At 36.7% G+C, this 23,608-nt stretch overlaps 1 protein-coding gene across 6 annotated transcripts in view; it reads right to left on the bottom strand.

The window, feature by feature from the left end:
* Window positions 1–23,608, bottom strand: part of RALGPS2 (Ral GEF with PH domain and SH3 binding motif 2) — a 131,020-nt gene that overhangs the window by 17,632 nt on the left and 89,780 nt on the right. For all 6 annotated transcript variants that reach the window (XM_076339657.1, XM_076339654.1, XM_076339656.1 and 3 more), the window contains 6 exons: window positions 18,713–18,850; window positions 17,742–17,832; window positions 15,032–15,099; window positions 14,218–14,353; window positions 13,236–13,387; window positions 2,533–2,587 (listed from right to left, as the gene is read on the bottom strand). In XM_076339657.1, coding sequence (XP_076195772.1) covers window positions 2,533–2,587; window positions 13,236–13,387; window positions 14,218–14,353; window positions 15,032–15,099; window positions 17,742–17,832; window positions 18,713–18,850 — 640 coding nt within the window. The remainder of the gene's footprint in view (window positions 1–2,532; window positions 2,588–13,235; window positions 13,388–14,217; window positions 14,354–15,031; window positions 15,100–17,741; window positions 17,833–18,712; window positions 18,851–23,608) is intronic.

The raw sequence follows: 23,608 nt of genomic DNA, 5'->3' as shown, positions 1-23,608 counted from the left end.
ATTTCTCAGAATGGGAAACCTAAACAAGTAGCATTGTCATGTTTCAATCTGAAATCAGAATAGCATATAGCAGGCAAACAAAACAGGCTTAAAGAAGGGATACAGTAAAGGTCAGCAGCATTAAACAAGAAGAATGGGGGAAACTGTAATTGAGCTGTACATTTATGTGTACGTATCTTTTGCATGCAAATGAAATACGTTTTCTTCTTACCTTTAAGCTTGTTTTTTTGCATAACAAGGAGGCTATCACTCTTGGATTCGAGCTATTTCAGGGAAGTCTATTCAGAGACACTCAGGATGACAACCAATGAGACTGAAGTGCCACTTAGTATACTGCCCTTAACATGATATAACTGTCAGAACGTGGAATTAAAGTCCTTCAAGTAATTTTGATTAGCCTAAAGGGACACACCAATGCTGAAAGCTCTTTCTCAAGTTTCAAACTAAGTTTCTGTTGCACTTCAAAACAATCATTGACTCTAGTCCTCATCCCTTCTGCATTTCCCAGTTACAAACAACAGGAGGGCCAGGAAAACCAAGAATATTTGTTACAATTCCTTCTGTTACCTGGGGAATCTGTGTGTGGAGTATCTAATTTCTTCCTGTTAAGCATATGATGCAGATTTAAGCTGTCCTACCCAAAGATCGTGTTCCTAAATCACTGGGAAATACTTAATTCCCACTCACACTACATAGGAAGTAGTCATTAATAACACTGGATGTATCCCAATTTTGCCAGTAACTGTTAATTCCAGACAACTAATGCTTCTCCCTCACTTAAAGACTCTTTTGTAAGAATGGAAACCCACTGTACAGATCAAAACTAGAGAGACACCCTCTCTAGTTATCTTAATTTTGACATTTGCATGTCAGTGTATTAACTATTAAATTCCAAAACATGCTTCATCATCTTATAAACCAAGGAACAAACACAAGGTTGCTGCGTATCTCTAGGAATTTCACACATGATGTTTTGAATGTCTGTAAGGAACCCAATCCCTCTCCTTGGAAGCAGGCAAGAGAACTCACCCTGAAAAACATGCAACTTCAGAGTTCTCAAAGAGCTCCCTCAGGAGAGAAGAAAGTACTTCAGGCAAGTGGAATTTGGAGGAGGAGGAGGAATCTTCTGACATAATTGTTTGACATGGAGCAAACCTTTTAACTGGGGGGAGTCTGGGCCAGCCAGTTCTCATTAGGACAGGGATGGAAAAACCTCTGCTTTGTCTCAGAAGTCCACACAACAATTCTGGAGAGTGTTACCATGAGCTTAAGCCTGAGGCTTACTAAAATTTAAGTTTCTTATGCTACTCGGGGTAAAAGCACTCAGTTCACCATTTTGTCTAAGGCTTCTCCACAGAACTTTTTAGCTTTGAGAAATAACCTGAACTTGATTAATTCCAAAAGGCAGCAGGGAAGGAAAAGCAAGAAAACCTTTTGAATGTTGCAGGTTGCACCACAGAGCACATATAAGTTAGAGATTTTCTTTCTGACCTGATTTTCTTTCTATGCTCATGTGGAATGTTCTTATTGCTTACATAATGGAATCATAAGAGCATTTCCTCATGTATGTAATCATATTTATAGCATGAAATATCAGAGAGTTCACCTTTGGCACAGAGAGATTTTCAAATATTTCTTCCAAAAAGTAACACAGAACTTCAACTGCTTCAATGAATTCAAGCAAAATATAAGGTTTGTGGTAACAGTTCCTGACTATAAGGAGAAGTTCTTTGACAAAAATTTCTACAAAACATGTCTTCAAAGCATAGTAGAAAAAGTCATCCATGGCAACTCTGAAGCTGATGGATTACCTGAAACTGAGTTATAGAAGCAAACTACGCACTGTATTGCGCATCTGACTCAGCTGTGGGAAGATGAAATTTCCACCTTTTTTACTGTATTAAACTACAGCTGTTAGTCTTTTTCCACACTGCCAAATACAACATGGGAAAGGATTCAAGTGGCCAGTGTCACCTGAGTATTTGCAGGTATTGGATAAGGAGCAAGATGTTAATTCTGGACCACAAAATCAGACATTAGCAAGGGGCATTTTTGTGTTTTCCCATGTAACACAAGGGCAAGTAACAATGAAGTGAAGAGCAGATGAGAGAGACAAAACAGGTGATAATGTCCATGACAAGAACAAAGGGACCAAGAATGGATGAAATATCTCAGGGAAAGTGAAAATGAAAACCAGATAGGTCACATAAATAGCATACACAGGATATACAAATATATAATACCAGAAAAATAATTTGGTGTTTAATGGTATTCTGGTTGAGCTATTTAGAAGAATGTGTGTAATGAGTAAGCACCCAATTAGACAAAAGCCCTATTAACTACTAGTGAGCAGAAGGTACTTCTCTGCTGCTTTAACAGATCCAGTGAATTTACTACAGTTTATTAATATTCTCACATACGGAAGATCTCTAGATCACTAAAATAAAGCATCATTTTCAGGACTGAGTGAAAGATTGTAAATAACAATGTCTGAATAGAGAAATGCAGGTTTTGAGTGGCAGCTTTTCTTACCTTTCAAATGCTGGCCAGGAAGTCTCTTCACTGAGTTCAGAACCATCGCTGCTACCTTGAAAAAGATAAGAATGAATGATACTTTATTTCATCATCTACAATCCATCTATTTCAATTATGTCTGTTTCTCCTTAGAATATTTAAGATTAGATGTGTAAAAAATACCTCACTAAAATACTACAATGAAAATACTTTGTGATTTGCTTCAGGCATTTCACATAAATTGAGGTAGAGGTTTGAAGGGACAGGGTCGAAGTGCACATTAAGAAGTTGAAGAAAAGGAGTGCTAATAAATGGGAAAGGCATTTTCAAAATTTAAAGAACACCCTAAACGTGGATTTGTCCCATTAACACAACAAGCAGTTAAAAAGAGAGGTCACTTATTTAAATAATTCCTTACGAAGTCATACATGGTCATGACGCAGAGGTGCAAATTTGCAGTAGTGCAAACTCATTGCTGAATCTCCAAATACATTAGAAGGCTTTGCTGATTTGAGAAGCCTTAAACAACTTTTAAAGCTATCTCCCACTTAGTATATCAGATCACAACAGTATTTTTTCTTTCTGTGCTTCACAAAGTAATCCAATGTTACCTCAAGTATTTTATTTTAAACACTGAAAGTAGAGGAAAAACACAAAATCCAAATATCTGATGCATCCACTCATGGCAGGCCCATAAATAACATACTAACTTTATAATTACAGTAAATCCTATCAGCCTGAAAATTAGTATTTAAATACAGACACAAGGTAGTGTTATCTGTAATGTTAAAAATCAGTAAATATATATCAGTACAGAAATACCGTTAACAGAACTCAGTAACTTCAGTTACTAACTGTACTATAAACAATGTTCAAGCTGTTGTCTTGCTGGCTCTTCACCTTTCAGACCAGAGCAGCTTCCCATGCCAGCTACCATCCTTGCCCTCCACTTCAAGCCAACATGTTTTTGGCTCCAGACAACCCCAACTCCTCAGTTTCAGACTAATTCAATGCCAGTTGCTACTAAAAGCCCACCTTTTGGCACACTAACTTTACAGCTTGTTTGCTCTGCCTCCTGAATACCCATATATAAAAGAAAGAATTGATTTACAATGATTTTCAGACAAATTAAAAAAAAAAATCTGAATCAATGCAGCTTACTTAAGGGTTACCACAGAGAAACAAAGGCTGAAAACAGGAACAAGTTTCCTGTAATTTTACACAGAAAATCAGCAGGGAACAGTGGTGCCCTGAAGAATAAAGCTAATCTGTACAAAGGTAAGTCTGGATATCCACTGAGTAAACAGAGAGTAAAGATAGAGGCAATAAAAGTTCACACACAGCAGGGGTAATTCCAGCCAAGAGCCATGAAAATCTCAGCATGGACTGAAGTTCTCTCTGTGTCAAATCCAAGAGAAAATACATGCCTTTTTCTGCCAGCCAATTCAACTTAAGATACCTCTTTTCCAAACATTAGCTCAACATCCTCATATTAATATGATCTCTAAGGGATACTAGATAAATTGGTCTCAGCTTATCCTGAACTTTTCCTAAAGGAAGGTCCTAACCTGGTTCACACTAACATTACAGTAAAAGGGACTTGTATAGTGGAAGAAGCTGAGACACATAAAAACGATGTTCCGGAGGAGCTACTGGCACCTAAGCTAGGCATAAAGGTCTGCAAGAAGGGGAGGTGACTCAACAGGTGACTAATTATTTTCCAGAAGCGTCTTTAAGATTTTAGTAGTTACATTCTCTGATCCTTAAGCATTCAACTGCTTAAAAGGTTACAGCAGCAGGTAGCTTGCCCATAAAAGAATTATACTTCTGTGACTTATACTGTAGCTGCGAGGACAACGTATCAGAGAGCCACAGTTACTACAGTTGAGTGACTTCACTGAATGTTACTTCAAGTGACTGTCTGCACAAATTTAATCTATCAGCAAACAGTCATTCTGGTGCCACAAGGCAGGTAAGTAAAAAGTGACTATAAAAATAATCAAAAGTTCTGTCCAGCACAGTTTACATCCGACCTACACCATGGAAAAGTAAGCGAATGTGTGGACTGAACTCCACATTGTTCTACACACTTTTACACAGGAATACCACCAGACAGATCATGAAGTATCCCAGGCAAAACTGGAGTAACCAGTTGGAGTAACCTATTCAGATGGAACCTGCTGTTACAGTAGAAGTCTTTGCAAAATCCCAAAAAAAAAGCTTTTAGTTTCCTGGAAGAAACAACTGTCACTTAATATTTTCAGCAAATTCTACATCCACATCACAGTGAAAAGCTCAATGATTTATTTCATCCAAACAAAAACACAGCTGCACTCTCTGTAAGGCAATATACAAAGTTTCTTCAAATAAACAAGTAACATGGTTTGGGGATGAAGAGACAGAATCAGATGTAACAGAATTCAGAGACAACTTTAAGCAGGTATTTTGGGTAAGACCTCCCAGCTGACTGTCTTTGAGGAAGACTGTTTATATCTTACAGTAAGATCCTAAAGTACTGTAATCCTTTTAGCAGGTGGAATGACAATTAGGAAGGTAGGTTTCAAGTATGATGATTTCTCAAGAAAGGGAATCCAGCATCCTGGACTGTTGTGAAGACAAGAGTGAGTTTCCTGAGCCATCTAAACACCAAGGAGCACAAATGAGAGAACAGCATGAATAGGAAGTGAGTAACTGATGCTATATCAGGTGCAGTTGCATCAAACTAAGGCACAGACTGCATTATTCTAAGCAAATGTTATAGCCCAGTATGGCAGGTCCTGGACTGTTTCTAAGAAGGCCTGATCCAGACCTGTCCAAATAGACAGTCTCTCCTATTTGTTTCTATAGGTTAGCCTACTTACGAATTTTGTAATAATTCTGGCTTGAAGAGATCTTGGGAGGTCATCTGGTCCAACATTCTAGTCAAGACAAACCTAACTTCATGATCAGATTGTTGAGGGCCTCAGCTAGTCATGTTCTTCAAAGAGGCAGAGTCTACAGTCTCTCTGAGCAACCTGTTACTGTGTTTCACAACCTGCATGTGAAAAAAGTTTTCCTTGCACGTAATTGAAATTTTCCTTGTTGCTACTTGGAGCAGTCTGTCCTGCAAAATGGTGCAGTAATTCCTGTTTACCCAGTCATCCAGCCAACGCTATTAGGGACACTTAGCATCTTATTTCCTTATTACCGCATAGATATAGCTTTATTTCAACAGGAAGTGCAACTTTAATATGACTAGAGCTCTACTTGATTGAGGCCCATGTGATAGAAACCCACATAATTAGAACCCCCTAACAATACTGTATTATGAAGTAAATTTTTATATTTAAAGTAGGCAGATATGTTAAAATTTTATCTGAAATGACATTTTTATGGCAACTATATTAGCTGTGCTAAGAAAGTAATATTTCAAACACTGTACTAAGTACTCTACAGAAAGATTTAAATGCTAGTGTTGCTTTTTAAAAATGCAAAACAATCTAGAGCAAAAGAGCTGAAATGTCATCTTTCAGAAAGTGATAATCCTTGTTACAGTATCAGTACAGTTACAAAAGTTAAACAGATTTGGGGGATTCATAAACAAAAAGTTTCATTTAAAAAGTTTAATCTATACACAAATTGCCAATTACAGTTTTAAAAGCAATGTTAATTTGGAAAAAAAGTGGGCCAAACATCACAGCTATTGATTTAACATTTATATTGATGCCTATACAGGTCTTAAAAAATTGTAACAAAAACCTGGAGAAGGTTGAATTTTAGCATTTGACTAGCCCTCTAACATCTATATAGAACATCTCTAACAGGATTTTTTAGATTCTAAAAAGCTCTAGGAGACTTTTTGCACAACAAAAGTTCTGATACTAAAAAAAAAACCCTTTCCCGCAAAACAAAAGAATATACATTACATCCCTTCCTCCAAAACAAAACAGAGGTGAAAGGAACTGTTTTTAACTTAATAAAAGTTAGATGTCTAGCCAAATTCTGTTTAAACATTAAGTGCACTATTTGACTATCACCTCAACTGGAAATATTTCATTCATTCACTACTTCAAAAATATATCACCTTCTTAAATTCTTCTCAAGTATGTACTCAATATTTGAGTTTTTCCAACAACCTCAAGCAGGTCTTCAGGTTAAACTTAATAACAAATCCTAGGTAGTATAAGTCCTTTCTATTAAGTAATGTTCTACACAAGTTTTGGCTTTACGTAAGAAGCCACTTGACACAAACCACTATCTTCCTAGTTTTCTTTATTGCTAATAAAATTAAAAATTTCTTGTACAGGATTAAAAAAAAAGTATCAGAGTTGTGTTTACCTTTACTACATAACATGAAGGCTTTTTCCTATCTTAGGAATAACAGCAATTGGCAAAATGTTTTTTCGCTAACTGTGCTGATTGATGATTATCTGAGAAGTTTCAGGATTGTTACACAGAGCTCTAGTACTGCAGCTGAATACAGACATGAATTTTCTGTTCGCATTTGTAGATGTGCATATACATATGCCTATGCTACAGCCACACAAACAGTGTGAGGCTAGGTTCCTAGTTATGTGATAGGGAATGCCTATACCACTGCATACCCATTCCCCCCGGTCACGGCATCCACTCATTGCTGAAAGTCTGAGGATATTGAACATTTAACACAGGCTTCCTTTATCCAGAAGTTAGTCCCCAAAGTTAAACAGGTGTTAATATAAACAAACCAACCCCAAAGAGTTTAAAAAGTATTCAGACTAAAAATTCTTTCCCCTTCTCAAATCTGCAACTAACACTCTCATGGCTCCAGTTACACAGTGTTTCCAGAGCTCTAGTCACTATAGCCAATGACTGACCTGATAGAGCTTGAAATTCTAACATGAAAACACAAAAAATTGGTCAAGAGGCCTGAACATCAGTTGCTGTAGCACAATACAGCCCAGCTAACATCATGGAGATGGACTCCATGCCCTAAAAGTTATGTTCTACCTTGTTGAGTCTATGACCATACTGAAAATCCTCATATATATTTAACTAGTTCATTACCATTTAACTATTGTACAGTAAAGTTTAAATAGCTCAACTTTGGCTTGCTAGTTAACCAAACAAATGGCATGAAGACTGGCAAACTACTCAAGCAATATGATACCAGAGAATCGACACAAACTTTTAATACCGTCACTGATAATGAGTTTCATCATGAAAAACTATCAAAAGCAAATAACCAAATGGATAAAGACGGGGCAGAAACAGGGGGTTTGTACAACTGCATTAATTGCAAAACACCCAGAGCACATGCTTTGGACCAAACAATACTAATAAGGATTGCGGAAGAAACGGGGTGCTAGAAGTCCTGTATATCCCTCTCCTCCTCTCAAATCCAGGTACCTACATGTGCATTTTTAACATACACATATTATACAGCTTTTATATTTACCCTATCACTAATAAAGTAGTAGTTCACAATAGCAAAACAGGGCATCCACATTTAGGGCAAGAGGCAGGCATCTATATACTCATTTAAATGGAATGTGTTGTGTGTTGTTGTGGTTTTTTTTTTTTTTTTTAATATTTCTTCTGCCTGAAACCCTACCCGAACTTTGATCTTCTGATCCAGACTGCTGATGACTCAGAGTCCTAAACACCTGAACAGTATACTACAGAGTAAGGAATCAAACAAACATTGGCTGTGCAGAGTTCTTCCCTACTGTATAGGCTGCCAAAAACCTGAAAGTAAATGCATGTACTGTATACCTACACCTATACTTCATTTATTTAAAGAGAAATATAATCCCTTGTAGAATTCAAGTACTTCAAGATGGTGACTTAATAGAAGAATTCATTAAAATGCTGATATTCTTGTATGCATTTTATGCCAGTTTAGGTTTGAAAATGTACTGTTCTTACAAAGGCACTTTCTTAACATTAATTCACACTGATTTAAAATACCTTTCTTTGACTCTGCAGCATTAATTTCTCTGATTGCATTAGAATAAAGGCTCAAGTTATTGGAACACAAATGAAGGCAAATGTTCAAGAGCCTTAGTTTTTCCAGAGCTTTCATCCATATCATTGTAGATTAGGAAAAATAAGTGGAAAAAAAGAAATAGTTTGAGAAAGAAAACACTCTGAAGTTAGAACAGAATTTGCATCCAACACTGCCGCAAACACAATCCATAAATGTGTTTTCTTTGAATTTTTAAACACCTAAAATTACATTCTCAATTTCAGCCGAGTATTTCTGTGTTCACACGTCGGTATCTATTCTTAAGTGGTATACATGTGAGACTGCACCCTTAAAAAAAAAAAACCACAAAACACCTCCTAATGAAAATTACTTTGCATCCCATATGTTAGGTGCTGTAAGATGAGAAAAGCCACACAGAAGCTATATATGAAGAGGGGTCTATTTTACACTGTCCCTTTACCTGTACAGAATTATTTGAACAATTAGCCATTGTAAACAAATTCAGTTTCAGAAAAGAAATTCAGTAATGCAACTAAGCCAAATCATAAGAAATGGTGGAAATCCAAAACTTCTGAGAACATTAATGAAGCAAGCTGAGCATTTCTGCAACAGTACTTAAGAGTACACTTAAGCAAGAAAAGAATACTTAAAAAGTATAAGAAAATCAGGGAGTATTAGAAAACCATGTATTCTTAAAAAAAATAAAATCTTATGAATAGAAGGACATTTCATGCTATTTCAGAGTGGAACCATGATCTAGTAAAAGCATCTTAATTTATCCTACTTTTAGATGAGGAGGTGACAGTAGGCAAATACATGCAGGAGAACAGCTCGTAAGAGTGTGCAGGTGGTTCCTTCAACCCAGCCAAGAGCAATGCTTAGACCTCAGAAGGGCAAGCTCACTCTTTTGAAAGAGTGTATACAGTGACCTCATCAAAACGGAGGGATGGCAGAACAAAACTATCTTGTAGCTTTAAGGCTTACTGATGACAAGTAGTGGGGGTTCTCAATGAACTTTCACTGCAAAGTAAAAGCATCTGTCCCAATTTACTAAAAGCAGATATTCTGGATTGTCTGCACAAAACAGACATATTTTCAGCAGTATTCATCTGTCCGTATTTTCATGTGTTATCTGTCAAAAGTCTCTTTGCAGTCAACAGAAATAAAGCGGGGTTTTAAGGACAAAAGTCATATAACCTATTTTTAGCCACCCACCTAAGAATGAGATGAATCATATCCTTGAAGATCTTAATTCTCTATGTGATTATAAGGAGCTCCAAATGACTAGCTCAAATGCAGCTGTCTAAATTATGAACGTCTAAAACTTAGAAGAAACTATTTCCTCTTGTTACATTCCTGAATTCAAGAGAACATTTCCAACCTGATATTGTATATATGACTGGTCAAGTGTTTCTTCCTTCCAATTAGGGTAGCCTTGGCACTGCTGTAAAAAGTTTTCTCACTTTTGTTCAGATAACAAACATCTATGTTATAAAGTAAAACGGCAACAGAACCAGATGTACATCTCTCTTACTCTAGCATAATATACGACCATCTGCTGATCACAGTCTCATAGTTCTAGGAACAAGAACTATTTTGATCCAAGCACAAGAAATTAATATAACGGGGGCTGTATTTTTTTTTTTTTTTTTTTTTTTTTTTGAGTTCTAGGTTTTCGCAGAATGAATTGAATGTACACAACCAGCCTCCAGACCCTGAAATTAAGAAAAGAATCCAATAGAGATCTCTGACCATGGCTGTCCTGTTACAGATAGTCCTATTTTCAGGAAATCCCATACCTGGGTCACTTTCTGCATTGCTTCTGCTTTAGGAATCATTCATTGCAAAGAATAATACCCACTTAGTGTATCCTTCATATCTGAAAGATTACATTGACGTAAAAATTTTGGTATGCTATGCACTATTCCCAGAATGGTTCAGTCTTTCCCAGCACAACACAATCAAAATTGTCCATCATCACTTGAATGTGTGTTTTTAGTTCAGACACACGCACTGCTGGATTAACTGCTCAGTTTTAGTATGCTTATATGCAGAACAGAATTTCAACCAGCCATGAATCTCAAACCTAGTGATGCTCTAACTGATCTCTATCACAGATTGAAAGCTTCTATCACAGGGATAACTGAAAAAATCCAACTGGAAGAGTTCTGATGTATCTAAAGAAGTTGGTGTGTTCACCAGTAAAAAAAGAAACAGTACTCTGATGAATCTTCATAACATGTCTATAAATTGCTTTACTGAATTGTAAATGGAGTACAGTAATAGTAATCTGTTAACAGCAAAGGCAACTCAGACACGAGGCCTGATAAGAAAATGCATGAATTCGCATGCTCTAACAATTTAGATAAAGCATTGTTAACGGTACAGTGCTGCATCCTATAGACACTGGTGTTACATTGCTCCTTTTTTGATATTTGATGCAGAGGCAGATTATATCAGATCCTCTAATACGAAAGGACTGGAAAGGTCTGAACACCTCTGAGCCCTCAAAACACGAGTGATTTAAAGTAGTATTACAGTCATCTTTAAGGTCACATTCAAGGTGCTGGCATATCAGAAATACTGTCCTTGTTTTGAAGAGGGATCATTTATCCAAAAAGTTAAGTCCTATATAGGCTTATATCTAAGAAAAGGTAGTCCTGTTTCTAGGGCAACAAGTTTAAATCCACGTTTATGGGCAAGGTGAAGAATAACACTCTTTTCAGTACACACATTCAGAAGAAGTTTTCTTGACCGTCTTTTGAAGTTGTGTTGTAGAATACTGTAAACCTCCTCTCTGCTGCAGTGACTGTACTATTTCCAAGTACTGAGTAAACAGACTACTTTAAACATGATGGAGGAACTTAGCAGCTTCAATCAACTTCCTTAAACCCTGCTGAAGCAGCAGTACAGAATGCCAGACAACTTACATTTCCAAGAATTCTTCAGTAATAGATACTGCGAGCCTCCAGAACTTATTCTCTTCCTCCATACGTATTTCTAGCACCTCTACTGATCTTTTGTGTCACTGAAATTTTCATCATCAAGAAGCAGCAAAAATAACAATGATGCTAGACTGTCAAAACAGTGATAAAACTAAAGTATCTGAGTATGGGGAGGCTGGAGGTGGAAGAGAATGGGAGAGGGGAAGTTCTAACCACAAATGCTGATCTTACAAAAAATGCATAAGGTTGCTGTTTTACAAGTGATTTAGAACAGTCTTCTAAAGTGGCAATTTTGTTCCAACTTGTAAGGTTAACTACATCAAGTCGATAAGGTCATGCCTGAGCTAAGCAAGAGAACAGAGTTGAAAAATTCAGAGATGAGACAAGGTAGGAAAACCCTGTATTCTCCAAAATATCTAGATGGTGACTGGTTCTTCATTGTACCTCATGAAAAACTGCTTGTCAGCTTTGGCAAACCTTCCCTGGTAGGCTCTAATGGAGGTAAATAAATAATTTACCCTGGAAAAAAGGATCAACTGCAGAGAAGTTTCTTAGACACTTAGAAAACATCAGTAAAAAACTGCACTGAGAAAAGGGCAATACTACATCTCTACAAAGGTGACAAAAGTTTGGTTCGCCTGTACTGTGCAATCCCTGAGAACGCTAGCTATCTGTACGCTGATAAGAAGTACCACTCCTGCTGGATGATTTTGAAATGGCAAACTTTGCCACAGCAGAGAACCTGTAGAAAACAGAGACAGGCAATGCACATTTAATAGTGGAAGCTGTCTGATGCGAACAGGTTCAAACTACTTTGATCTAAGCTAGTTCCACAGATTTACTTATTAACATATTTTTTTAAATTATTGCCTCTAGATATTTGACTTTTTCCACATGAAAAATATATTTAATGTTTGCTCAGAATATGGCCTTCTCCACGAAAATACAGGAACAGCTCCTGAAAAAAAAGTATAATTTGAAACTGTGTGACCTTATTTGTCTCCATGAAGGCTAAAAAGCAAAACTGTTTTTTAAAATTAAGTTATCCAAAGAAATGCGTAACACTACAAAAATCTTTTATTACCATAAATGCATAAAAACTGAACACCGCTGAATTCTATCAAGCTAATAATTTTGAGAAAAACAACTGCGATAGAGGTTCCATTTCTCAACCCTGGCTGCAGTTAGGTGGATCTGAGAGGCACTTGCCCTGCCCTCCCTCCACTTTAAGGATCTGTGCGTAACAGGAAAAAAGAGCAACTGCCATCACATAAGAAACTCATGAAGCAGAAGTTCTCAAAAGAAGAATACCCTAAATATTTGAAGATAAATAACTTAACAAAATGAAATAGATTCTGACATTTTGAAGCATCTGAAAGTTAAAATGCTATCTATTGACAAAAGTCAGGAGTATTTAGAAATTATGCTCTTAAAGGCTGTCAGCAATTTACAGTTCTCACTGTCAATTCGATATGGCATTTTCAATAGAAATCCTACCACAAGACATTTTTTATTTGGATTGATTTAGCAGGGGAAAAAAGAGAATGGGAAATGGTGCCCTGCACTTCCCTCCACCCTCATCAAGGAAAAGGAGTATCATCAGAGGTTGTATCTTTAGAGGGGATTAAAAAAAAAAAAAATGTGCTTTTTTACAATTTGTCAGTTCATGCTGTATAAATCATGCTGCCCTTCACCTACGTTTTTCAAATTTGTTCTAAAATAGAATTGGTATTTTAGAATAGTACTGCTGCTTGTACAATCGCCAACTAATCATGCTAAAATCTTTATTAAAAGACCAGGTACTGCACAGGTACGTTTACAGTTCCTACCTATTGAAATTCCACTAGAAAGGGTGGAGCTTTCTGCCTGCCCTCGGGATGGGACATGAGGCTCCATGACGCTGTCATCCAGTAGGTGCCTTGGGCCTGCATTGGGGAATGTTGCGCTTTTAAATTCAGCCGTATTCATTTTGTGTATGAAACTAGAAATGAACAAGGATAAAATTGTTACAACATGATCTTTGATACATTTCAAAAGTTGTTGCTTTAACATCCTGAAGGATTGCATACAGTGTGTTCCGAATACCAAACTAAATCATGGCTCAATTCATAAGCAATTGTACACAAACTATACTATCTATAGGAATTGCTAGTCTTAAAACTGCACAGCACTCTTGGAGCAAAGAGAAAGTCAGGAGTACTTTAAAAATTGCTTTCAATATCCTAAGGTATTTTTGTCTTACTATAACACTTACATAATTGAACTTTAGAATTGCATTCTAGCTCACTAAAGGTAAACTTACACAATATAAGCTAAGAGATGAATTACTCAATAGCTATAATCTTGCATTTTGAAAAGATAGCAAGGGAATTGATGATATAATGATCAAGATACTTATTAGAATTACACCTATATAGAAAAAACCTGAAGCCATTACTATACAAAGTTATATGAAGGTCTACAAAGGAAGTCTCACTATAAAAATATCAATAAAGCAACTATTTCAGTTTGAATCTCAAAGAATTAACATGGACATTGAGTTGCTGTAAGTGATAGTTTTGTCATTCATAAAGAGCCTATTTTGGCTAACGCATTGGCTATTCTTATCATCGTGAACAGCTGCAGTCTTCCTATTTTGACTAATTCTCTTTGGTTGGGATACTACCGTTATAGTTCTGAGCTTGCTTTCTTGCCACAAATTGGTCTCTAAGTATTGTGTACAAATGATGCTACTTCATAAAAGCAAAGCTTTTGTATTGAAAGACGATACATCACAAAGCTTAGGGTTTTCAGGTTAAATAAAATGCTGACTTGTATCCCAGACTGTGACATTTCCTATGTCCATGTGGTATCAGGTTCCTAGGTGAAGGGGGTGTTGGTGGTAGCAAGACTCCTTCAGCTGCAACATTTTTCCGTCCACTTTGTGGAGATGCTCCAACTTCAGAGCCTGGGATCAAAAAAAGACATTACTCCCGAGCAACTTTAGAATTACTCTCAGGGTTACTTCTCAGAAAACCGTGGAAGAGTTGCACAAAACTTCCTAAAGTCAATTTGTACAAGATAGTCTGTAATAAAACTCATTGATATACTCATATTGATAATTAAAAAACCTGTACTTTGGGTTTTTTGCACAGGATTAAAAATAAACACACTTATTTCAAATAGACCATCTAGTTACAAGTATTTTGTAAGTCCTAAAGGCTGCTGCATTAGCTACTACATTAGCATTAAACAGGTCCCACTGATCCTATGTTTTGAAACTCCTGCCTTCAACCACTTTGGGCATTGATCAAAAATAATGTACATTTTTGGAAGCATATTATACCATGAGAAGTTTAGATGAAGGCCCTTCTGTCTAGAAGCAACAAAGAACAAATATTTAATAGCTCTTCACCCCAAATGACACTAACAAGTTAGTGCCACAATACAAACAAGAACCTAGAAAACTGACTCAATTCCATGAAAGATTTTCTTTACAGATTACCTTTAGACTTTTTATTACAAATATACAGTGTTTATACTTCACACTTCTTTATGAGCCTCAGGCAAATATTTTTCCGTGTTCACAACTCAAAAATAATGCATTTGACAACCTCAAGTCTTCTCACATTTATTAAACATTTACCTACTAAATCTTCTCTGGAAGCAGCAGAGTGGGGGGTGCTGGTCCCTGGTTCTATCTTTAATGAAAGTCTGCATTAAAGAAGCATTAAAAATTACTTTATCAGGAAATAGAAGCATAGAAAAGTAACTTTCTGAAATTTTTTTTTTTTTAAAATTTACAATTGAAAGCTGCCTGTTTCTACAATTGCAGGAAACACTATAAAGTTAATACAAACCGTGCATAGTTATCTTTAGCACACGCTATTTCCAAACATTCTTTTTTAATTTTTTGGATGGAAAAAAACCCTACTACTGCAACAGGGCCCAGGATTCAAAAAATGACATGCTAGGGCATAATGTTGTAAATGAGTCTATTGCTTTGGCTCATATAGACTAGGACAGACTCAACAGCAAAACCTTGGCTACAGCACAGCCCTGCAACCTCTTCTGCATCAGAGAGCCTGACGCAGCTGGCACAGCCAGCCACGAGCAGCCAAACAGCTACCAGTTGCCATTTTCGCCTTCTGTGAGCAAAAGCTCAACGTGAGCTGTTAACAAGGTGTGGCAAAGTCACACTGTGGAAGGAGCAGGGGAAGAGGACATTGCTCTGCCTTGGCACCACCCTCCAGGGAAAGCACAGCCACACATAAGCCAGGACCTACACGGCCCTGGGACTGCTAGCAGATACATGAAACTCAGTGATACCACCGCTACTCTAGCATAAAAACCGGGAAGAATAAAAAGCATACAACTGCTCCCCCCACCTTGGCTAAAATATTTATACTTACTACACTTCATATTTTAAATTTTTCTATAAAGTGCACTAGTGTGCCGGGCCAAGCCTTTTGTCTTTACTGGTCTAAAAGCCAAAATCCTTCTTTTGCGTTTTGGAAAATACATTATCAACTTGACTGCATCCAGAATTCAAGCTTTTTCTATAATAGGCACTTTTTAATGCCGTTTCCAACAGTACCACAAAGAGGGCAGACTCCAGGAGCAGAGAACTCCAGGAAAATCAAGCATATCTTGTCCACACAGTTTGCAGAACTAGAATCTTTGAAATTAGCAGGGTTGGAAAAGCATCTACTTAATTTTGGGGAGACAAAGTTTGAAATTTGACAGCTCCTCTCCCTTCCATCCCCAGACAGTTTAGCAATGATTCATTACAATTTTAAATTTTAATTTTTTAAAATAAAATTCTTTAGGAAGAAAAAACATGTATTCAAGTCACAATGGCTGTTCTCTAACTTCAGCCTTTTTGCAGACACCTTAGGGGATAAAAAGTAAATAGTCACTTATAGTAAGAATACACTCCTCCCCCATAAAAAATTCAGTTTGGAGACGTACAAAACCCATAGGTGTAAAAACAGACTTTCTGAATAGCAGCCATGTTTCTGCATTACGTGCAATTGTCTCCATTCATTTCCCTGCTATCAAAATGTGGGTTGTACGGTATGAAGAGACTGTAGCTCCTTCAGCAATAAAATTCCCCACTAGTAGTGAGTCCTACCTAGTGAAGGCGGAGGAATTCACAAAAACAATATGCCACTAAGAAGCAGACAGCGAAGTTAAGAAACTTGGGTTTGTTTTTTTTCCTTCCCTTCAAATGTTTGACCACAGAGCTTTACTCTCAGTGATAAGCAAGCAATACTTTCAAAATCAATCAAAAAATTTCAGCAAAAAGGTAAAGCCCGATGCTTGCACACGAACACGCAGAGAACAATTTACAAATATTAAAGATTGTAACACGTGAAGGGAAGCCAAGTGCCTCATTAACTGTTCCTTGACATAAACTGAAGGGTCCCCATTTGCTGTCTTTTAGTAGCCCTAACTTGGATTTACTAAATGGTAAACTGAATTTGTTCCTCTAGTGTGCATACCCCTCCCACCATTTGAATGTAGCTACACAAGCAACCAATTCAACACAACTGAGGTGACAAACTTCCAGGGTGGGCAGGATGGGAATGGGTGGGGAACGTCCTCAAGCAGATCAGCCAGTGAACAAAAACTTTCTTCATCTGCAACAGATTTGCTTTAGTTTTTTTCCTATCCTCAGGGCTTGTTCCTGTCTCTTGCCAGAGATTTCCATTCCCCAGTTTTGCTGGATGCCAAATCACTTAATACAGTAATAATCTTTTAATTAAGGAAGTAGAAACCTCTGTTTCAGGTGGTATGCTGGGAGGAATGGGCAGGGACACAGATGGACAATATCTTGCCTCTCAAAAATCAAGTGTTTACATTTTACACTGTATAACCTCATCAAAGAGAAAAATATAAAATGAAAGTGAACTATATATGAAAGTGAAAGCCTTATGTCACACTCAGTAAGAACTTGGGACTGGACACACAGATGACTTTGTTCTAATGAAAAATGACATAAGCTATCTCAAATCACAGGATCCATCTTACTGACTGAACAGTGTTACACATGAGCCAGAAGCATGGAGTCTTCATTAGTGAACACTCAAAGAGGTCTGCAGATAAATCAACAGACCAAACAGAAATGAATGCTAGGGCTTGATGCAGTCGGGCATAGAAAAAGAAGGAGATATGCCATCCAGCATGCTAAAAATTGTCTTGACCACAGGACCTTGCTGTAACCTCACTACTTGCAAATGGTGCATCTGAGACGCATAATCCCCCAATACAAGTGCAATCTTAAAATGACATGCTTTGTGTTATAAAAGTTATTTTGTAATGAGTTACAGACAGTTATAGCTTTTCATACTTACTTGTAATTGTCATCTTCTACAAACTTTTGTAGTTCTTCTATGTACTGAACTGAGTTTAGATATTTTTGGACATGAGGCAACAGAGGAATATCTGGAGAACAGATGACATTCATTGTCACTGTACCATTCATTGGTAAGCAAAGTTATTTTCCAGAAACTATTTAAACAGAATCAGATCTCTTGCCTTTTTATGTGAGACGGAGGTACAAACTACAGTCCCTACTGATGTTGAAATTTTTGTCCTTCATAGCAATTCTCATGTGTTGAGCTGACGTTCCCCACATCCATAAAGCCAGGTGTGTATCCCCCTAGAGCTGCTCTGCTTATCAGAGCACGTATCAGGGAAAAGTGAGAGTGCGCCCCTGCTCAAACTGAAGTCCCAAACCTGGAACCTGAAGGGTTGTATCTGAGGACTCCTTCACAGCCTACATTCTTATTGTACTGAGCTTTCAGTGAAGCCACAATCCTGTGCTAATTCACATTCCACCATCAAAAACGCAGCCTTACAACTTACTAGAACTTTAAGAGGATTGTGAGGGAGACCACCTTTGAAGAAAAAATACATTATCTGATCTATGAACATAACTATAAATGTCCAAAAGACAAGCTGAACGTATTTTATTATCTCCAGTAAAAGTACTACTCCAAAAGCAATCCTACTATTTTTAGAATTCAGAGTCATAAAATTATGAAACACAGGGATACAAGTTTATAACGTACTAGTAAAACTACTGTTAAGTACAATGTATTCCACATTTTTCATCAGAAAATACATGCTACAAAAGTGTGTGTGATGTAAGAAAAGGGCAATTTAATTCTGTCTCTTCATGCTGATGCTCTGTCATAACCACCAATACCAGAATAAACTTAGACTTTTGGGCTGGCCTTACTTACATTGCATTACAGAAGACAAATATTAAAGCTTTTAAAGTTGTTCGCTTTAATACTGCAATATTTACACACCAGCTTACCATATTCACATGACTGCTGTAAATCTGAGATAATTCGAAGAATGTTGTTCATTAAATTTGTTCTTTGCTCGCTTTCCAGAATGCTCCCTGTTGATGGGTAGGCAGAGTCAATATACGTCAAGTCTGACAGATAAATACCTGGATAAGATTAGAATGAAAAGTTTCTTTAGTGTCTCCCATTTAGCAGAAAAAACTCAGAAACAGTATTTTGAAGAATGTTTGCTTTCATTGACTAACGTGCATGCAGGTTGACAACAGCATTGCCTCAGAATATTATTTTGGATTTACCTGAGAAATCATTTCAACAAGACCTCCAAGAGCCTTCAGACCTCAGACTAAAACAGTAATAATGCTTGGACTTACAGGAAAGTACATCACCATGCCACCCTTGTCTGGGATTGAATCTGCACTCTCCTCATTCACTTAATCCTTAGCTTTGTCAACCTTATCTCAGCTGTGTTCACAGATGCTGAGGGTACGAGTACAGCTAGGTTTCTGTGTGCAAGCTTTCATCCTCTGCACGACAAATCACAGTGGGAGGCATCACACTAGGCATGTACTAGCTGACTTTAACAGTGTCATTATTTCTAAATCTAAAAGTAATTACAAGGACACGCACAACTACTCATGAACCTAATCTTCCGCCATATCACCAATTAATTATTCCCTTGACAAATATGAAGCATACTAAACACACAATGCTAAAATACGTGATAAAAATTATTAATGATTTTAGGCAGTCTACTACTTAATTCTTCCTATTCAGCAATTAAAAAAAATAACAGAAGGAAAAAAAATCATATTATCTATAACTCTTCAAGCTGAATAGAAACTCAAACTCAACTTTCAGCAACATGAGAAAAGTTAACTAGGCAAAAAGTGCACTCAGAATGAAATGCAGTACGAATCCTGCAGTTCATATTAATCACAACTCCAAAGATCCAACAGCCTTAGAGATAAGTCTCTTCAAGTCTTCTACCTGCTTTCTTCCCCACCACCATTGTAACCTTACTAGTCTTTCAATCCTTTGATCACGTAGAAAGCAAAATCATCCTCCTTACATACTAATGCTGTAGATAAACCGCTTATTTTTATTCAACTCAATTTCTTGAACTTCACCCAAAGACTAATCATTTTTGTCTTGACTAAATGAAACATATCCTGACCAACTCTGCTATTAAAAGGAATTGCTCTTCATCCCCTGCCTCTTCCACAAGATAGCCAAATAAAAGAAATATACAAACTTAAAAAATACTTTTAAGAAACGTATTTCAGTAACAGAGAATTTCTAAAATTATATTTTGGTTCACTCTCAGCCTTGTATAACCAGAATTATAACAAGAAGTTTGGCTTTACAGGTGGAAGACTATTAATACAACCTCACAAGAACAGCAGTTGTGTTTGTATAGCACCTAACCAGTACAGTCCTCAAATGTGAGTTGGGAAACTCTGGGCATCACTCCAAAATCAACACATACACACGCGTGTGTGCACACACACAGAAACAAATTAAAATACTTGTGGTTGAAAGGTGACATGTAAAAAAGTGAATAAAAAGGTATTACACATGACCTGATATACTACTACATTTCTCAATTCTCTATTCTGCTAGAATCAGTTTATTAAAAAATAGAAAGGATAATCAGAAACATCAGATAGCATAGCAATATAAATATGACTATCTAGACTGCATAAGCTATCCTGAACCTAACTTTGCTAAGCAATGTCCAAACAGGCCTTAAAAATCCCAAGCCTCCTCCGTCTTCCACAGAAAGAAGTAAATCATGCTTACTAATTATAATTAAGGAAATTCACTATGAACAGGCACCTGCAATATTATGCATGATTTTATAAACCAATGCATTTGTAGGATTATCTTTCTGAATGACTTGCTCAGTTAAGCACTGATTTTTTTTCTTCTAGCTAAATCAAGAGCTCTTCTGTAGAGAGCTGTTCTCTAAATTTATTCAATGCATTTCTATGAAGTCTAACATAATTTTGAAAGCATAATAGAGTAATTCTCTTTCAAATGTAACTGTAAATGTTCCTTTGTGAAGAAACCAAAAAGATCAATGAAAGCAAACTGAATGCACTTAAGTGCTAGCTGACTAGTGACAGAACTAAAACCAGTATTCTGCATTCCTCACAGGGCATAATCTCTGTGGCTTTTGCTACTTCCAACACCAGTCAGATGTTATCAAATATTCTGATACCTACCCAAAACCATCACACACACAGTTTTAACATTTTCCACATGTATCGGAGACTTCATGTGTTTAACAACTGGAACTGTTTCTTATTAAGTGAATGTCAAGAATTGAACGCGACATTCTGTTGAACATTCTTCTACACTATAAATGGTTCATTTTTCCTGTTGTATCCAGCCAGGCTGCCCCTTTTATTCCCAGCAACACAAATCGAGTTTTATCAGCCTGAAAGAATCTTTCTTCTAAATGAAGCCCAGTACTGTAACAACTTGAAAGGCATCTTTAGGCAGCGTAGTAAAAATGTTTGATTTGTAATTGCCTGCTGAACTCTTGCACAGTCTGTTGCCATATGGTACCCTCCCTTCTACTGGCAAACAATCTTTCCTTGTTCATAACTTCTCAGCCTCCCTACCCCCTCCTTTTCTGGAGGGTATGGATAGGAAATCCGAAGGAGGAGTTTCTTCTGCTCTCAGTGTGTTCGTGGTGACATCATAGGTGGGCTGAACGTCTAAGTCGAGTGTGTGTTTGTTTAAAAAAAACTGTCCAAAAGTGATGTATATGGAATCTGGGTCAGCTGTAGCTGGTTAGTGCACTTCTGCATGGGAGAGTAAAACAGTGTAGTTTCAAAAAACATTTCTCTCTCTCTTCTGGAATAAAACTTCCTGGAACATTACTTTTTTCTTTTTTTCTTTTTTTTTTTTTTAATGATTAGTTAAGCTTGGTTATCGTATGGAGAAACCCAATTCCTCAATACAGCTTGGATCTAATAGAGAAAGACAAAAGCAGTTTTCAACTCCAACTGCAGATTAACAATCCACAGCATCGGGTAATATAGGAAGAAAAAGCAGCTTGGCCTCTTTTTCCATCTACCACAGAAGCAAAACAGCTGGAAGATTTTTTTTTTTCTTGGTAAGTTTTAAAGTTATTCTTACTTGCAAGTCTAGTTTTGAGCTATTTGCAAATTCTACATACATCTACCATCCACATACTGTGAACAGACAAATCTCTCTCAGCCTGAGAAAAGTTTGACAACTAAAATATAAAACTCACTTTTGTGGCATTTGGTAGACTTTGGAAACTTGGAAAGAATTAAAAAGGACTCTGCACTAGAGCAGAGACTAACTCATTCCAGTTGTGAGGATGAACAAGTTTCAGTTGTTTAGCTGTAAATCTTCTGTAGGTTTTGTTATATACAGTTACAGAAAATTAGTACTACCAGATTCTTTGCTAAGCATGTAATTTGAGTATTGTGAACATATTAATGTGAAATTCTGATCGTACCAAAAAGCAAAAGCTGAAAATCCTATTGAGTTCAGGAAAGCTGGATTTCACCCAATGCCAGAGCATAGACCTAGCATTACTAGAACTAGAAAATGGATACCTCAATAAAACCACTGTAAAAAATCCCAAGCAAATCAATGCACATCTGTAAGTAGCAATCATTGTATATCATTTCAACTAAATTTTTATATATGGTACATCTGAGCAGTAGAAGTAGCCCAAGCTGTACAACCACCAAGAAACTCGAGTCATACACTGATTCAGAATATAATCAAGTTTGTAGCACAAACAATAGTGCAGCTGAAAATCCAAAGGCATTGCTGCAACAGGCACTAATCCCTTCCTTTAACAATTTGTGGAACGATGGGGAAGTTAATTGTACCTCAATTAAGCAGCAGTTTGTTTCTAAATAAAGGTTCATTTCATAAACATGAAATGCAACATACAAGGCAACACTATATTAAGCAGAAAATAGAGGGGTTTGTTACAGTTGTTCTTTGGGGGGTGGGGGAGGTGGAAGGATGCAGTTGCAAGTCAAGGATTAAAGCAAGAAAGCTGTTTACAAACAGAAGACAAAAGTACAGATAAAAACCAAAAAAAGAGTTGCTAATACTAATTTTCTACTTTTTGCCTTTCTTCATGCTGACTTGGAAATTAAAATACAGTAAACAATCCAGAACAATGGAAAAGAATTTAAGTGACGTATTTGTATTAACAAACTCTCAGAAATGTCTGGCACATTAAGAGAGAATGAAGGGGGTGATGCTAAAAGAAGAGACAAAGTGTTACAGAAAGCAAACTTAATAAAGGTTAAGTAGCTATGGGAGGAAAAAAAGTCTGAAGCAGCCTTGACAAAAAAAGAAAGATGGATCCTTTCCAATTTATTGAGCCCTTTTTCTTACTATCCTTTTGTGCTTTTTACATATTAAAGAGAACAACCTAAACAACAAAAAAAAACATTTGAAGCCTACATTGTGTGCTTTGGACACCAGTCCATTCATTCATGATTAGCCAAGGTTTTGATTTACATGGCTTAGAACAATTCCTAAATCTTTCACAAATGAAAACAGCTGAGTAAATAATTTTAAAGCAATAAACTGGCTATATGCAAGGTTTTACCTCTCTCTTTTTTGCTGTCTTCCAACTTTAGAGTTCAAATTTTGAAATGCTTATTTTAAACAAATAATGGACTACTAATATTACGCTGGTGCCACAAGAATGATCTGATGTATGATGGAAAAATATGTCATTTAAAATTTTACAGGAATTCACTTCAGAGAGTGGAAATTCTGAATCTTTAAACTTCTGCCAGTATATACATAGCTTTATCAGGTTTTCATTATTGTATTACTGGGCTTAGTTTGTTGTTTGTAACATGCCCTATTAGTCTGGTCCTTAAAATTTATAC

Source organism: Aptenodytes patagonicus, chromosome 5 (genome assembly GCF_965638725.1).
Source record: "Aptenodytes patagonicus chromosome 5, bAptPat1.pri.cur, whole genome shotgun sequence".
NCBI lineage: Eukaryota > Metazoa > Chordata > Aves > Sphenisciformes > Spheniscidae > Aptenodytes > Aptenodytes patagonicus.
This window is presented reverse-complemented; position numbering and strand designations above follow the sequence as displayed.